The following is an 18,897-nucleotide window of genomic DNA, read 5'->3' as shown; positions in this document are numbered from 1 at the left end:
AGAGATAATCTACAGCTACAAAAATAATATGTTCTAATAATAAAACAAAGTTTACAAGGTTAATTTATTTGTCATTTTAAAACACAGGGCTGAACAATTAAATGTAAGTTGTCCATTTCATGCTACAAACACATAGAACACATGTGACATATGAATTAGGATCAAATGAAATAAAATGAAACAATACACACAGTTACCTATATACAAATGCTTTGGTATGGTGGGAATGAGGGTTCTGCAAAAGGCAATATCAGATATACAAATTGTGTAAATATTACATCATCTACCTAACCTCCTATGTAACTACTGAGCTGCAAAATAAAACAACTTGGTTTTTATAGATAAACTAAATACCTTTATAAAAATCAATTTAATGTTTATAATAATCCTGGGCTTAAAACTATGAATCGTAATGCTTTTGGTATATTTTAAGGAAAATAAAAGCTGAAGAAAATCTACATCTGTATAACTGGCATTCTCATTATTCAATAAAAGTATAACATACTAATGTATCTAATATTAAACATCTGACAGTCAGGATAGTCAAGTCATTTTTATTATTATTTTTGTGAAATGCTTAAAATCTAAATATTAACCCTTTATCCTGCAAATTAGAAAATTAGTTTCTTTCAACCATAAATTCAGATTGTTCAAGAAAAAGCAGAAGAAAATCTACAGCTACTATCAGTGTCAGTATTACAAATTGTGCAAATATTGCATTCAACATTGAATATCTGGTATTGAGCTGCAAAATGAGCAACTTGGATTTAATTGATAAACTAAGAATTAACTACTATGAATGAGAACTATGAATCAGCAATACTTTAGGTATATCTTAAGAAAAATAAAAGCTGAAGAAAATCCGCATCTAGTATTCAATAATAATATATAAATTAATCCAATATTTTGTTCTTTAGGAGGTCATGGATATTGTTACATAAGTAAACAGTGTATAAAAAAGTAGATGTCAATCAAATTAAATATGAAAAGTAAATACATTAAATATTTTTACATCATAATAATTAACATCAAAAAAAGTAAATCTGGAGCAAAAGAAAAAAAATATTTTAAATATGAAAAATTACGTTCATTTCTTTTTAATTTGTCATGAGGGTCAATGTAATATTTTAATTCGACAAGAAAAATCTAAGTTTGGGAAGGAGCTAATGATTTTGTCATATAACTATAAATATAATTGAGAAGTGATAATATATTTAGGCATTATGTTTTTATAAAATGTCCTTATCTTCTCCAATATTACACATGTTGTATATTTGCCATTGAGCTGCAAAATGAGCATTCATTGATAAACCAATGAAAAGGCGGCTGCAAATAGCAACAGATGACGTCGCCGCCCACTGCGTGATTGGTGAAGGTGACGCGCGAGCTGTTGTAACGTCAAACATCGTCCCCCTGATCGTGCCATGCGCACTGACGGTTGTTGTTGTTGAGCTGGTTGTTATGGCTGGACAAGGCCTCGGACTAAACTGAGAGAGGTCCCCCCCCCTCCCCGCACCACCCCGTCTCCGCTACGGGACACCCGCCACCCATGGAGGGCACGGACATGGACGTAGATGCGGAGCTCATGCAGAAGTTCAGCTGCATGGGCACCACGGACAAGGACGTCCTCATTTCGGAGTTTCAGAGGCTGCTGGGCTTTCAGCTCAACCCGGCAGGCTGCGCTTTCTTCCTGGACATGACCAACTGGTGAGTGCGGGGATACCAGGGCCTGTTGTCGGACAGCAACATGACGCTAACATAGCCGTATAATTAGCTAGTTAGCATACGTTGAAATGCTAAAAAAAAAAAATGGAGGCATACACTCACAGGTGCTAAGTTAGTGTTGTTCAACAACGAGAGGATAATTTCATCATTCCTTTACGGGAAGTGGCAGTTAATTATAGTTAACTCCTAACGATCGTTTCGGGGGCAAGCGGAAGTGAAACGCTAAAGTTTGCCCCAACTGTGAGTTGTTATTGTAAGATGAAATAACTGGAATAATCAAAGAGCAAACTGGCTTACTAGCTAGTAGGCTAATTTAACAACAGGGAAGTCTCGGTGTACACTTTAAGCCATGTTACATAATAGGGTTGAGAGGCAGTTACACCGAGCTGCTGTTTGGGAAGCCACAACTCACACGTTTGTCTGGTGACGTAACCAGTCGTGATATATGGACGTCTAACAACAAGTGGTGTTTGATCAATATCATATATTTTTGTTATTCAGTGATCGATGGCCTTGATCACATCTAAAGGGAGGACCCACCCAATAAAACACATTGTCTTGTTCAGGTTTCATTTTGGAATCTGGAAATCATGACATCGTCACGTGACAATTGTTGGGATTTGTCCACTGAAACTACTACTGTGTATTTTCATTTCAATCCAGAGTTTATAACAATACATTAGTAATGTCTCAGGCAAGGGTGTAGATTTGAATGGGGAAAGTGGTCGGGACACAAGTTTTAATGAAGACAATATATTGCAGGAGATTCAATCAGTCATCAGAAAGTAATTAATTGTAATGTTAACTAGAGTAACCCCAGGCTGTAGCCATACAATGATTTGGCCAACAGGTAGAACAAGAAAGGTTGTTAACCAGGTCATATAATAGCTCAAATCACCCTACGGCACACGCCCATTTAATTTGCTAGCGAACTATGTTGAGCGCTCCCTTTTTACATCTTTACACATTGTTGCATGTTAAGGAACAAAGCAAACAAACACCAATAGAAACTTTATTTCTCATCCAGTTGGAACATGAGGGATTCAACCCTTTGTAGAGCCGATGGCAACTATGTTTTATTTAAAACGCATATGCAATTAATATAAAGAAAGTAGTGGGGACCATTTTAGGTCATTAGAAAATTGGTCCCCACCGTCCTTACCATAAATTACCTCCATGGTCTCAGGAATATTATTAAAAAAAATAGCACAGTCCTACTTCTGTGTATTCTTTTTTTGTACCGGATCAGGGTTTCCCCCAAGAGATTTTTAAAAAGGACAGTTCACCTTCAAAATACCTACTTTTCCTTTTACCTGTAGTGCTATTTATCAATCCAGATTGTTTTAGTGTGAGTTGCAGAGTGATGGAGATATCGGGCATAGAGATGTCGGCCTTCTCTTGAATCTAATGGCACTTGACTTGTCGTGCTCAAAAAAATACATTTGAGAAACTTGTCAGCAATGTCTCTTTACACAAATCATGACCTGGTTACTCAAGATAACCCACAGACCTTGTTGTGAGCAATTTCTTGTGGGAACACTTTTTTTTCTACACAACTCATGGACGTGATGCTCATGCTTGTGACAGCGCGATATGTAAACATTAATTGCGTCCTCCTCGACTGAGCTAGCTCAGGTGAGCTCAGGAGAGCCTCTCGTCCATGAGTAGATGCGCGCTCCATTTTGCTCGTTGATAAGGTTGCCCGATGTAGTTCGGTAGAAAGAAAATAGTTCCTTCATAAAACTGCTCACAATAAGATCTGTGGACTCGACAATCTAGATTGATAAATAGCACTACAGGTATGAGGAAAAATTTGCATTTTGGGGTGAACTGTTCCTTTTAAGGTGACAAGTCACGTAGATCTTGGTGCATTCACACAATAGTCACTTTCAATAAAGGTTTTCCACAAATGTTACACGTACAAATCAGCTTTATAGTCATGGCAGGTACTGTTGTTGTCGAAACAGTGTTCTTGATTACTTCTTATTCACCTTTTTAAAACCTCTCTGTTTCAGAACAGCACATATCCTGAAGCTGTCCGCCTCCTTAACGATACAAAGATGCACTGCAAGCCACTCTGCAGGTTAATTTATTGTGCAGTAGGAGAGATATCTTTTATGCACTTGAAGAACCTTATCTGTTGGTTCGTTTCATGTTGCTGCTCATTTTCCTAAAGGTGCTGCTGTGTTCTATGTTTTATCAACAAATTATAACACGTTAGAAACTGAAATCAGTAAAGAAATGTAAATAAAATTGGGTTATAAAATCACTTAAGTAATTAATCAATTGTCAGTATTGTTCCAAATTAATGTTCTCTTGATTAATCGTTTAAGGTTGAGTATAAAGCGCTTCACATGCAAATAAAAAATGAGCCCATAAAAGAGATTAGAAATATAAATGTACTATTTTACCGTCTGTTGAGCAGTTCCAGCATTTTTCTCTTGATGCACAGCTTAAAAAGTCTTTACAATCTATATGAATCATATTTTAGGATAGATTTTCTTCGTAATTCAGCAACTGTCACATTTGATGAAAATAGTTTGTGAAGCAGCAGATGAGAACGATTGTCCTGGACTCCTTCACTCAGCAAGTTTCTTTTATGATTTGTATTGAGAAGAAGTATTCTGGAGGAAAGTCTGCACAATAAACAGATGGCTTGACTGTCGGCTTTCTTGATTTTAGCTTTTATTCTAACAGTAAAATACAAAATCTCGTGGTCAGGGTCACACGTGTAATGTCGACCACTTTTAACACCGCGCTCTTCTTTTTGTGTTGGAACAGGAACCTGCAGGCTGCTATCGGTGCATATTATGACTTTGAAAGTCCTAACGTCAACACGCCATCCATGTCCTTTGTTGAAGACGTGACAATTGGGGAAGGAGAGTCTGTTCCTCCAGATACACCGTTCACAAAGACTTGGAGAATACAAAACCCAGGTGTTGAGCATGTCACCACATTCACATATTAATCCAACAGAGTATAACCTGTATAATCTGTATGTAATATGTGCCAGAGCAAATGTCCGTTACGACGTCATGGTTTTGTTGTTGAACTGTGTTTTGACTGCACTCATCTTTGTGTACTACAGGTGCAGAGTCGTGGCCACCTGGGGTTTGTCTCAAATACATTGGTGGGGATCAGTTTGGGCATGTAAACACAGTTATGGTAAAGTCGCTAGACCCCCAGGAAATATCAGATGTAAGCGTGCAGATGCGAAGTCCCACAGCTCCAGGCATGTACCAGGGCCAGTGGAGGATGTGTACAGCCACCGGATTATTCTATGGAGGTAGGAAATCACCGAAGATTTGATTAGTTTCTAACAAGGCAATGTGTTAGGGTTGCAACTAATATTTTTCTTTCATTATTTTATGAATGTAAACGTCTTCTCGCTACAATTCCCTCAAACTTTCTTTGAGCTTTCTTTAAATTGCCCACCAACCAAACTAAAAACATTAAATTCTCTGTAATACTCTGTAACACGGAGGTAATCAGCTAATTTGTAAGTTGACTCCGTAGCTCATGTTTGTGTCGGCTTCTCTTCCCCACAGATGTAATCTGGGTGATTCTTAGTGTTGAAGTTGGAGGTCTCCTCGGCGTGACCCAGCAGCTGTCCTCCTTCGAGACAGAATTCAATACCCAACCCCAGCGCAATGTGCAGGGAGACTTCAACCCCTTCGCCTCGCCACAGAAGAACAAGCACGACGCCACTGACAACAGCTTCAGAGATCCTGGCGGAACGTGGGAACGCTCACAAGAGCCAATCCAGCAAGATCAAAATGGACTGTCTCATAATGCTGTAAATAGGGCGTCAAATGGTCTCCAAACCAATCTTTCTGTGGTGACTTATGGTCAGGTATGTATGGCTCAAATATAACCTTTGACACTTAGACACAAAGGTATTACCACGTACGCCTACATCACTGCATTCAGGAGGTTAACTCGTAGAAGTAGCCTTTCTGATGTGTGTGTGTGTGTCAATGTTTACAATATTTCCATGACCAAGACTAGATAATATCCAATGAACATATATTAAATGACCACCAATTGACGTTTCGAGCGTTAAGCTTGTCTCATTCTGAAGAGTGGGAGTAGTATCGACATTTTCTTTTGGTCCAGCACTTAGTATTTGTCGTCTGGATTTACGAGCGCTTGTAAAAGATCTTTACATAATGTTCATGAAACGACATGAAGGCAGGACATGGCTCCATCTACAGTATTAAGCGTGTCCCCTAGTGTGGTGTGTATATAAGTCAAAACTGAAATGTTACAGAAATCCACCCAATTATTGAACTTTTATAAAAGCCAATTCATTGTTTTCGGAACCCTTTTCAAATATTATCTGTTTGGTTCAGAGGAGAATCAGTAGTGCATTCTGGGATCAAACAGCGAGACACTTCCTTGACCAGCCTTTTGTTTAAAACAAAGGATTTCCAGTGGTCCGCCAGCTCACAGAGCTTTAAGTTTGCTTTACATCAGATATCAAAGATGATAATAACGTCAAAGAGGTGCCGTGACTGAGGGTATGATGAGGAAGTATGTGACAATCCTCACGGGAGTATTGCTGCTATTAATTTGTTGAGTTGCTTTTATTGCAATTTCATTGTGACATGCATCAGAAAATAATCGAGCAGTAAGTAAGTCCATCATCACTGCATCCACTTAGTGTCACAACTCACTGTGAGCGTTCCCTGCTCACGGTCAGGACAAAGACCACACAGAGAGGAGGATGCTGCCAACAGCAACAACTCAAGGTGTCTCGTTCAGCCTTTTCAGGTTCTCCGGCTTCCGAGATCAGGCGTGTTCGCCGTGGTAGCGCCGTCAGCTTCACGTTGACGGTTCGGGACCCAGCCTACTGCAAGAGACCAGAACCAGGCCATCACCATGCATTTATTATGTGACTGATTATACCTGATTTCCGTTCAGCTGTCTGGCCTCCAACTGGGACACTCCCGTCTCTCCGCAGCAGCCGGCGCCCAAACCACACCCCACTGCCTCACTCACCAAACTCAAGTGATCAGCTGGGGCCACATTAACGTATACAGTAGTATCACCTCATACCTGTCATAGCTAAGCCTTTATTCTCAGTTTAATCTAATAGCCTCTCCTCGGGGGCTGAACTGGACTTTCGAGAGCCACATAGCTTCGTCATCCCGTCGGGGCATTTAAACAACACATTAATTCAAAAGGTCGTCGACTGAGCCGTTATGTTAGAAAGCTCCGGTGAGCTCTGGAGAGCTTCTTGTCCAATATAAGTTGCACGCTTCCTTCTGTGCGGTAATACGGTAGAAAATACAAAACAACCTAGATTGATAAATAGCACTACAGGTAAGAGGAAGAACATGTAATGTTGGGTTGAACTGTCCCTTCTCAACAATTTAACTTTTCTTATCTCCGCACGTATACATGTTAATTCTGTATATACACTACTCTAATACCTGTTTCCTCATTTTTTTCCAGGGCATTCACGGACCCTATCCATTTGGACAGAGCTAGAATGACAAAGACCCCCCACCCCCCCCCCCCCCCCCCCCCCACCATGGTGGATGATGAGCTGAACACCCTGGGAGTCTTTAAATGCAGAGGAACCGGAGGGGGGGAGGAACAGTTGTTTTATATTGACTCATGACAACTTTCTCCCCAGGCCCCCGTGGCCCTTTCAACAGAAACACAAACTACAGTGAGGTGATGGACTACATCCGCTAAAGTGAAACACCCCCCCCCCCCCTGACATCAACACCCGGATTCGCATGTGTGAATGCTTCATTTAAGAGTGCTATAAAACCTTAAAAATAGATACACACGACTATTTTTATTTCCACTGTAAAACATGCCGAACTAAAGGGAAAACCTACCCTAAACAATCTACATACGATTTGGTATTCCCATGGACAGTTGAACACTTTGACTCTTCGGGGTTCCTACACAGGTCTGAATACGGCGGAGAATACTGCAAAATGAATTGTGATGCTTGATCATTTTGAGGCCTTTCAAAGTGACTGTGTGGGATGTACAATCTGAGGTAGGACAAAGTGTATGAATTATTCACAGTTTTCCTCTAGATGAAAGCGTTGCACCAGTTTCACACACAAACCTATGAGTGATGTTAAACAACAAGTGTGACCAGTTGTACGAGACTTTGGTCACCGGAGCGTTGCCATTCACGGAAGTCCATTACTAAACCACAGGATTAATAAATCTGTCCGTGGTCACGTTATACGGGACGAGAGTCCCACGTTTACATCTTGTGAGCGTTCACATGATCGGACGACTTCCAATGGTTGTTTGATAACAGATTTGGCTGTGCGAGGCTGAAGTACGTGTCGCTGTATTCAGTACATTTGGGTTTTATTACCTTGAACGTCTGACTGACGTGAGGCGTATTTGTTTATGAAGCGCTAAATTGGAAATGTGAGAGCTTTCAGAGAAGTTTCCATTTACAATTACAACTTGGATGTTGATTTGAACGCTAGTTACAAATTGGGAACTGGGAATTACAGTAACTGTATTAACGCTGGAGTTCCGCTTTTACATTGTCACATTTAGCATTACCTTCACCCATCTGATATTATGATTATAATAGAGAATACTTGGATTTATGGAGGACTAGAGGTGACCACCAACATTTGTTTTTGTATTACAGATTTTACTCAAGATACTGTTGTAAACAGCGTTCACCTTTCGAGACTAAAACTGAGCCGTTTATTTAATACTTAAACACACAAAACAATGAATTTGACTGCCTGTGTAGGAACCCTGTCTCTCCCAAAGATAAAATCCTGAGAACCACGACACTAATCTGTCCTGTCGATTCAGACTGCATGGGACGTGTGTGTGTGTGTGTGTGTGTGTGTATTCTTTTTTAGGGTGGGTTTTTGCTTTAAATAGATGCTGAAGTGTAAAAGGATGTGAGTGAGTTTGAGCAAGTGGGGTGTGAGGAAGGGTTTAAAAAAGCCATCTAAATCTATTTTGCCTGGTGAGTGACTGTAGTTTGAGTCCATGTCTTCAGTTAGTGTACTAGATATGTATGTGTGTGTGTGTGTGCGCACCTGTTAAGCGTGCATGTACGTTATGATTTCTCTTTGGATTTAACTGACATAAAAATGGTGTATACTACTTGGGCAAAGGATGACATCTATTCATATACAAATCAATATGGAGAGCTTTACTCGGTGTGTACCTCTGAAGTGTTGTTTTTGCACCGTTTGGATGAACTGACTCACTAATTGCCCTGTTATTATTATTTATTTGCCTTCTTATTGTGCACTGCAGATTCAATAAGTCCCATTTACAGCCAGCAGATGGTGCTAAACATCAGTTGACCAACCTCAAGTTGACATCATGCTGAGTACATTGTTAAGAAAAGTGATAAGTTGTAGTTTTGAATTAGAATATGAAAATTAAATGGTTTGCATCAGCTTTATTAGCACTGATGTTCTGTTACTGCTATTTGCACAACACTGTCCACCACGTCTGAGGAGGAAAAGTGATTTTTCTTATGTTTTTATGTTTGTTTCTTTGCTTAATGTGGATTGTGATACCAGCATCTTCCAGAAAGTTTTATTGTTTTGCTTATCTGCTCTCTCGTAAAGGCCCATGTTCTTCACAGCTTTACGTTTTAAACAGTTTATCAAAACACTGATGTCTGATCTTAAAAATGAAGATTGTTTCATGTTTAAATTGATCACACATTTAGGTTTTGAATACCTGGAAATGAGTTAACAGCCTGTCTGCGATCACCACCTGATTTTCTTTACTTTATAGCGTTGCTCTATTCTTTATGTGACAGTGCATTTATTTCATGTATTTTGGGTTTAAAAAATAAAATGAAAAAGTTGTTGATGGAATTCCATGATAGTGTAACAATTTGTTTTTCTAAGAGGACATTTTAATTTATCAAACCTTTCTCCCAGTTGTAATTCTGAACATCTAAATGTTTTTCATGATCTTTAGAGTTCTTGCTTTTATGATCATGTCTACCACGTTTGTAAAATTCACCAGCATTCTGTGTTGAGACGCTGCTGTATTTGTTTTTGAGAGTCCTCCTCCCAAACAGTATACACTGTTCTGCGTTACCTCTTTCAGTCACGTCAGTCTTTATTTTTGTGTGTGTGTGCTTCCTTCTCGTGAGCTTGCTTGTGAGTGTTTTGGCGTGCGTGTGTGTGTGTGTCTGAGAAAGAGACAGATGATGAGAATTCTGAATATTGCTGGATTCATTCTTTAATTTTAGTTTGTGACTATGTACGGATTTGAAATGGGTGGCATGGTGAGTGGATGAGATGAAAGTTTACATAGTCCTAAAATAGCACATTTATCTGAAGAGAAACTGTCAAAAATAAAGCTTTTTTTTTCTTTTTCTCCTGTATCTATAATTAAGCATTTGTATGATTAAATTAACACTGAAACAATGCGTAAGTTGTCTTTTCTTTGAGCTTTTTCCTTGTGTATTTTTACTTCTTCAGCCATTTAATCCTCTGCTAATATCATCTAATTGTAAAGCTACAGTGCCAGCAGTTACACTACTGCAGCTTTAGCTCATCCCGTGCCACCTCGCATGTATTGACACATCTTGGATGTATTACTGTGACATTTGGTAAAAGCTATTCATGATGCCCAAAGGAAGAATCCTAATGACTTTTATGACACCCTGATTTTTCCTTTAGCACCACCTTGAGGTTGATACTTTTTTGTGAAATACTTTAAAAACGGAATTTATTCAGTACTTTGGTTTATCACCATATACCAGCAAAATCAACGACACTCCCATCAGCAGCAGCTGTACGTTGTGCTTATTGCTAATTAGCACCAAACTAAGGTGGTGAAAATGGTAAACATTAGCAGTAGCATGTTAGCATGCTAACGTTAGCATTTAGCTGGAAGCCCAGTTGTGCCTCTTAAGTACAACAGAGCTGATAGCATGGCTGTCGTCTCGTTGTCTTATGTGAAGCAGTTGTTTGTGTGTGTTTTAAGTTTTGTATTTTATTTTTTAAACCTAAAGTTTAGTGTAGGCTACAGGTATTCATTGACTGTCCCTTTTGGGACAATAGGCCTATCTAATCTCTCATGAGTCATGAGTTTAGATGAGTGAAATGTGAATAAAAATAAATACATTCGTACATTTTGGTTCACGTATAAGAATTATGTATAAGACAAAGCCACAGACTCTGGATGGCGCTACTGTAAAATGTTACACACTTTATATATATAAAAAAGGAACATTTTGTAGAAATAACTTAATAAATCTCATCAGTGTCGTTTCATCAGTGGGCATGTTGCTAGCATGGCTACAACTAAGCTAACCTATAATGCCATAATTAGGTAATTATTTAAGATCTAAAAACAAAGTGTACTTTTACAATGGCTGCTGATAATACAGTAAAGTCCTCTGACAACATGTAAAGACTCATACTGGTAGAAAGATAGACGCAACCATTTCCACAGAAGTGTTTACACTTCATTGTGCTGCCCAGCAACGCCACAATGCACATACACACATAGAACGAAGATCACACACTCGTGTATAAACATGCTTAAATTCAGTGTTAGAAGGTAATAAAAGACAAAAGTTTAAAATACTAAAACCAGGTATAATCAAACCACAATTTCTTAATTTGTTTATAGTACACATAGTGTTTATTCCACATATTTACATATTTATATTTTATTACAGTATAAAGTGTTTTATTTCACTGTACAGTATTTCATTCAGCTTTTTATCCTATTCTATTTTATATGTTTATATTTGACTTATTCCTGCATTTTACTTGCACCATCGTGTCTCTTGCACTATTTGTTTTACACTATTATTTTTAAATTATTTATTTATGTCTTAAGTATGTTGCATTGTAGGAGGAGCCTGGGATTTAAGATGTCATCGCCAACAACTACCCTGAAGCTTTTGTGCATATGACAATAAAACCTTTGCACCTTTTGAACCCAAATAAAATCATATAATACTACTTGTTGCTATTTAATATTTTTTTTATTAAATAGCAAAAAGAGTAAGAACATTATTATTTAGCAATTCCCTCTTTAGTGAGGAACATGACATGACATTTCAACTGCACTAAAATTACGTTGGTTGACACGTGATAGATTTAACCGTCTTCAAATTTGGTCATTTGAGATGAGTCTTAGGTTGCAGAGAGTAAAACAGGTATACTGTTTGTTTATATGAGAGACAGTGTGAGTATGTGTGTGTGTGTGCACGGGTGTGGGTGTGGGAGTGGGTGTGATATCCATGTGCATGCAGGTGGATAGCACTGAAGCAATTATTTGAATGGGGACTGTGTGGACATTGTGTGACAGGGTAACTGAGGACTAATATTGACTTTTGTTTCAGTGTAGAAGATCCTATCATATCTGTGATATCTCAGCATTGAGTCAATAGGTTTGTTTTGTTAATGATGGATAACTCCCCATCATTTCTGTCAAGTCAAACAGACCTTTAGCCCGAGGCGTCGAGTGAATAGAAGTGAAGGAATGAAACACACAGGTGTAAGAGATGGACGTACTGTGGAGCCTTCGTTTGTCATCACTTGTTAGTTAAAAAGAGATGTGCAGATAACATAAATGTTAAAGATAGAAACTTGTTTTTAATCAGCTTGTGCTTATTCTTATTCAGGATCTCATGCAGGTTTACATTTCTAACTTTAATATAAAACATTTAATGAAGGGTGCTTGAAGCAAACTGAAATGTTTAATTATAAAATCTCTTCCGCTGAACTTTGTCTGTGATAATGTAATCTAACCCCTCCACACTTTCTTGCCCCCAGCAAGGCACAGAAAGCACCACTCCCACAGCAGTGATATTAGAATCTTACGGTCCTGTCACACAGCTCCGTATGACAGAAACCTATGCCGGAGTCCAAATACATCCAACTTTTCCACAGCGGTGTTGTAGCTGACGTATATATAACAAATACATAACAAATTATTATACGCATGTCAAACATTGATCGCGTATCACTTACTTATTTAAAACGTATCAGAGCGTCTGGACAACGGAGCTGGAAAAGTGCCATCTGGTTCACGTCATGCTGATGCTGGAGAACGGCTAACATGCTGAACGCTAGCTGTACTGTAGAAACACGTTTAATAAGTTACTCCGTCGTCAGGCATCCTCTTAACATAGGGTAGGAATAGGGTATCAACTCGGTATCAATAAACTTGGCTGTAGGATTAACCGTCAGCCGACGTAGCCTATATCTAACGTACCTCTAACGTAGTCACGTAGGTATTCACGTAGGTATTCACGTAAGTATTTACGTACTGTATTCACGTACTGTATTTACGTAGGTAAGTATTCACCTACGTATTCCGTATCCACGTATGTCTAACGTAACGTAACGTCTGCATAACTTATGAAGCACACGTCGGGTACTTCCGGTAATTTTGAACATGCTCAAAACATCAGCGTTCAACAACGTACCCCAGCGTAACACAGTGAGCTCTTAATGAATACTACTTATACCTTACCTTATATCTACGTACACCAGCGTGTTGCAGATATTTTGTATACGCCATATTTTTGTATACGTTATGCATTCGTTGGGCATTCGTCTGATATATTTTGTATAAGTAAGTGATACTCTATCAATAGGTTAGACGCATACGTTTCTGTCATACGGATATGTGTGACAGGCCCTTTACTTCCTAATAGATCAAACATTAAAATATGAGTCATGTACAACTGTACAGTGAGTCTGATGGGTCAGGTGGTGCAGAATCAGAAATCCTTTGTTTGTCCCACGACGGGGAAATTTACGTTGTTACAGCAAAAGAGAAAGAGAGTAAAGTGGCGAGTAACAATTAAATAGAATAAAATACAGTAACAGTAATATATGTACAGTCATTGATACACATTTGTAAGAGTGAATATTGCACATGGCAGTGAATATTGCACATGGCAGTGAATATTGCACATGGCAGTGGTAATTGCACACAGTGTTGGAATAGTCTGTTCTCGGTGTGGTGGTCTACGAGGGGCCGTGGTGATGGTTCAGTCTGACTGCTGTAGGGAGAAAGGACCTACGGTATCTCTCCGTGAGACACCGCGGGTGACGCAGCCTGTCACTGAAGGAGCTGCACAGCGCGGACAAAGTGTCCTGGAGGGGGGGGGGGGGGAACATGTTGTCCAATAGAGAGGACAGCTTGGGCATTCTCCTGTCTCCCACCACCTCCACAGTGTCCAGAGGACTCCCCAGGACAGAGCTGGCCTTCTTCACCAGTCCGTTCAGTCTCTTCCTGTCAGCAGCCGAGATGCTGCTGCCCCAGCAGACCACTCCATAAAGTGCAGTCAGTGTCGTAGACAGGAAGCAGCCGTGTGTGTCTTCATGCACCATCTGGTTGATAGAGTTCTTGCTGCCTCGGAAGTATCAATGTGATTAGATTAGAGATGTTATTGGTTTGGGCGGGGAGCGGGCATCATAAACGACGACCAACGCGTTGCCAAACGTTTTGTGGAGAGATAACTCAGAGCATCAAGAACGGTGGAAGATCATGTACTCAAGTTAGACGACATACCGAAATTAAATAATACTGTATTACAATCCTCATTAGAAATGTCCCAGTGGAAAATGTGCAGAAGAATTATTATAAAAAAGCAGACCTTTAAAGTATGAAAACATGCCCATTGCAGGGTAAGCTTTAATCATTAACAGCATTTTAATGTTGTAACTGGTCCAGGTGCCAAGTTTTACAATTTGTTATACTCCTCATTAGCAGTATATAGCCTCTATATGGCAATGCGACATATGTTTTGAGATTACGACAAGTTTTGTCTGTAAAATCTTTATCTCCAAAGGTAAATATTCCGCTGCAGCTGATGGGTAATTGAAGTTGAACTAGTGTGTAACTATGAAGTTGATACAAGATACAACTACTGAACTGAATAATTAAAGTACCTCAGACGTTGTATTTAAAGTTGAACTAATCAATACTTTTATTAAAAATAATATTGAGCATGCACACAGTGAATATTAAGCAGCACACACAAACACATGTATGCATTATGTTAAAGCAGGGGTGTCAAACATGCGGTCCGCGGGCCAAAACCGGCCCGCCAGAGGGTCCAGTCCGGCCTACTTTTTTTTTTTTGTACTTTTTTGCACTAAAACGAAGGGAAACATTTGGAGTTGTTGTTATTTACAGGTTATTATGCTGTGATGTTACTGGTCCGGCCCACTTGAGAACAAATTGTGCTGCATGTGGCCCCTGAACTAACATGAGTTTGACACCCCTGCATTAAAGCATTAAATAATCCTAGTTCAATGTAACACGATAAATATGTTTGACGATGGTTGTTAAACTCACCAGTAGCTAATGTTATTAAATATATTACCAGAGGAATGTTTAGCAACGTGAAAGCTTGTCTTGACTACCAGGGTCACATATATTAATATCCACCTGTCAGCTTGTTATGTTATGTAAAATGTAAAATAAATAAATGCACCATAATTAATATTTTGTTTGCTCAATAATCCTGAAACCAGATTCAAACTTTGGTAATCTTGCCCTGTGATTGTTTGTAAAGCATATATATAGGAGGGGATTGGAATATCAATAATCAATACATATTAATGTGGACTGAGGTCAGTAAGGAACGTCGTCTCTGCTCCTCTTGTTGACGGTTGAGTGCCTTACTGTAATGTATCGTGTTTCAGGTTCTTTGGATCGAATCCAAACGACATCAAAGACAACGGTGTGCTTTTCAACATCTTCTTTTTTTAGTTTCTCTTCTAATTGAGGAACAAAATAATAACCAGTAATTAATTCCAAAAGGGCTCGAAGGCTTTAGGGAAGCGTTGGTTTCATGAACCGCTCATAGACTACACAAACTACAAACTTCTTACCTTTTGCCAATAAATGTGAAACAAATGCTGTTTTGTTTGTTTGTATGGGGAACGCTGATTGCATTTGTGGATGAGACAAATTGCAAACACATTACATCTGGAGACACTGAGATTATATAATGAAGATAGCAGAGGCGTCGATCTGGCATCCTGTACTGAAATGTTTTCAGGGTAAGGTCTAATGTGTCTCTAATGTGAAGCAACTTGCTGAGTTTTTTTTACTATTTATATATATATATATATATATATATATATATATATATATATATGTAGTACTTTTAAAGGTACAGTGTGTACGATGTGGCGGTATCTAGCGTTGTAGTTGCAGATTGCAACCAACTGAATACCCCTCCGCTCACCGCGCTCTTTACAGGACTGTAAGTGCCAAACAAAGGTAACGCTGTCGTATCTTTGAGGACCTTCACATCATTCAGACGTCATCCTTACCATAACACTACTTTAGTAATATTCACTCTGCCGTTATAGCAGTTTTACAATCCTGTCGTAGAACTATGGTGGCCTTGAAGTAAAAATGCAAAAGGCCCGCTCTCGAGACAGAGTTTGGTTTGTTCTAAACTAGTGTAGATGGAGGTGCAACACAGCCGTGAAGAGGACCCGCTCCCTATGTACATAAGAGGGGCTCGAAATCACAACAATTCTTAGTTTCACTCATGAAAACATAGTTTTGAATATTATATTGTTTCTTGCTGTTGGTGCAGTGGAAAGCGTGATGAGTGGTGAGTCCAGCAATCACATTACAAGTATGTAGGAGTTTACAGAGATGTAATGTCAGAGTTGACCCAGAAAAACAACAACTGTGTGGGTCTTCTTTTGGTTTTCATCATTTAGCTTGTGAACTTGCTCAGGACGGACAGACATCAGCATCTCCGATCTACATTCACATTCTAGCTCACTGATATTTAAAAATGTCCCGTTTTTAAAAACATCTCAAGGATTAAAATTGTCCTTCACACACATCCACCAGTGCATCTCATGTGTGTCCCTTCTATTACATCACACTACCTACCATCCTTTGACCTTACATCTGTTGGATTTCCGCAGGTTCAGGCAAGTTTCTGCCGCGCTAACTGGCAGGCAGCATAATGCTTTGGCTAGCTGCCCGGCTGTTGAAGTGGATCATCAGGAAATGGAGCTCAAACTGTCCTTGAGAGGAGTAACGTTAGAGTCGAATGCATCGCTGTTAATTAACCTGTCTGTTGGAGAGCCAAGGACGAGGTCAAACACTTGTTGAAGAAACTGCCATGCAAATGTTGTTGATGTACTGGAAGTGGGCAAAGCCAAAAGCAAACAGACATTTTTCCTTCAGAGCAATCTGTAATTCTTTCTTTTTACATAAATAAAATGCAGTACATGTAGTTTTAATTAAAAGGCACCATGTCAAAAATGGTACATTTGTGTGTGTAAGCTCCCCTCACAAACCAATGCACTCAAGCCATATGTCTAAATTAAACACACACACACACACACACATACACTATGTCATATTGAATTGTCCTGAAAAGAAGTTATCATCGTTCACGGTTTGATTTGGTGTGTCTACAAACATTCGGCTGCTAAGAAGCCTTGACGTAGTTTGTGCACACCCTCTTTTTATCTCACAATTAGTCCATTCAGACTCTGTGGCTGACCATATCAAACCCACAGCTCCTGCAGTGGAAGTGAAATAATAGAAAATATGTCCAGGAACTGAAAAAGAGAAAGAAACTTTAGAATCTAGTGCGTTGCTATCAGAAGACTGGGTATTTAGCGACTTACATGGTGAATTAAAAGCAAGATTAGACGGGAAAGATTAGATATGCCGTCGTCTTAAAGTACTTTTATTGTTGTGGGTTACCACAGTTTAGCTAATAACAAGCTTTTCTTTGAAAGCCTTTTTACAAACACCTGCTCTTTCTATGCTTTTGACAGAGACACATTGTTCAAACAGGCTTAAATTTCGCAAAGGGCTCCTCTAAAAGAAACAGTTTTTCATTATAATACTTCACTTTGCACTTTTTCATTTTACAGTAGTGGTTAAGATACACTTAATAAAGGCAAATTATCTTTAAATTAAATTGTACAATTATTTCAGCGGTGAGATGTCGTGCGGACGACAGTTTCTCCGTCTGTGTAAAAGTCAATATTCAAAACTACTGTGCGGTGATAGAGATCTGAGACTACTTGTTATTGTTGGTCATGAAATCACCCATGAAACTGAAATGCTGTTGGGAAACCACTGTAAATAAGACAAAAACCACTGTCACTTCATAATATAGCCTAAATGTCATACTTTAAAGTTAGATGATGACAAACCTGAAACGTTTGTCTTATTGTTGTAATCCTTCATTTATCAATTAATTAAATTGTGACATTTAACACTAATTTGTGGCTTTTGCAGTTTTGTGAAACGTGTGGAAAGTGGATGTCTTACCACATGAAGGAATGACAATTTGGACTGTCCAATATTAAAAGGTAATGTATATGAATATAAGCTCAGGTTTTAAGACAAGATGGATGAGAAGTTGTAAAAGGTTTTAGGATCAACAGTTGCTGATAACAACTTGTGATGTGATTAGGAGCTCTGAAACAAGTGAGTATGTGGGCGTTTTGAGTGTTTTGTCAATTAATGTAAAGGAAAAATGCATTGTTTTCTGGCTGTTTAGCAGTATTTCTTTAATGCATGAGACATTTAGCCTACCTGTTTAAAGATTCAGCAATAAACCCAAAGGCTGCAGCTCTATGAAATAAAACTCAATGTGTATTAAACGAGTATGAGCTTGATGTTACAACTAAGTCAACGTAAATTCTTTGTTACTTAACACTAATAGACCTTCTCAATATCAATTTACCACAATAGGAACCAGTTAGCAGCTACGCTAGCAACCATAACGATGGCATAGCTAACGCTAACCCTAGATAAATCTTATCATGAGTCAAGTTGACTCTCAAGCGAGTGAACTTAGCCGATAATATGTTGATAATAAACGTTTAACTTTCCAAAGAAAGCAAAGACAATAGCAAGTCATGTGGTGTCGTTATAAATGAAAGCAAAAATAGCCACAGTGACTACATTAAACAGCTAGCCACATGTTAGCAGCCATGCTAGCAACCATTGTATGGAGGACTAAAGATGACATTTTAAATAAATATATGAATAAATAAATAAAATACAGATAAAGACAGAAATGTAGAAATAAAAGCCCTATTTAAAAGCCATATATACATTATAATATGCACAGAAATAGAAAAATATAGACAAATTACTTATTTTTGTACTAATTTATTTTCATATTTAATTATTTATTTTATTTATTCTTTTATT

The 18,897-nt window shown here is 38.6% G+C and overlaps 1 protein-coding gene across 1 annotated transcript; it reads left to right on the top strand.

The window, feature by feature from the left end:
- Positions 1-1,380: 1,380 nt before the first annotated feature.
- On the top strand, positions 1,381-10,132 carry ilrun (inflammation and lipid regulator with UBA-like and NBR1-like domains). Its single transcript, XM_029431923.1, has 5 exons — positions 1,381-1,707; positions 4,507-4,661; positions 4,814-5,011; positions 5,274-5,578; positions 7,183-10,132. Exons 1-5 carry the CDS (start codon positions 1,550-1,552, stop codon positions 7,216-7,218), a joined length of 852 nt encoding a protein of 283 aa, XP_029287783.1. The 5' UTR covers positions 1,381-1,549; the 3' UTR covers positions 7,219-10,132.
- Positions 10,133-18,897: the final 8,765 nt, after the last annotated feature.

The sequence above is a fragment of the Cottoperca gobio genome, chromosome 5 (assembly GCF_900634415.1).
Source record: "Cottoperca gobio chromosome 5, fCotGob3.1, whole genome shotgun sequence".
Taxonomy (NCBI): Eukaryota; Metazoa; Chordata; class Actinopteri; order Perciformes; family Bovichtidae; genus Cottoperca; species Cottoperca gobio.
This window is presented reverse-complemented; position numbering and strand designations above follow the sequence as displayed.

What these genes read in the sequence shown, in the direction of transcription:
- ilrun (XM_029431923.1), top strand. Translation starts at nt 1,550, where the DNA reads ATGGAGGGCACGGACATGGACGTAGATGCGGAGCTCATGCAGAAGTTC. An exon ending in TTCCTGGACATGACCAACTG is followed by an intron (nt 1,708 to 4,506) that starts GTGAGTGCGGGG and finishes GTGTTGGAACAG; the next exon opens with GAACCTGCAGGCTGCTATCG. An exon ending in CACCGGATTATTCTATGGAG is followed by an intron (nt 5,012 to 5,273) that starts GTAGGAAATCAC and finishes TCTTCCCCACAG; the next exon opens with ATGTAATCTGGGTGATTCTT.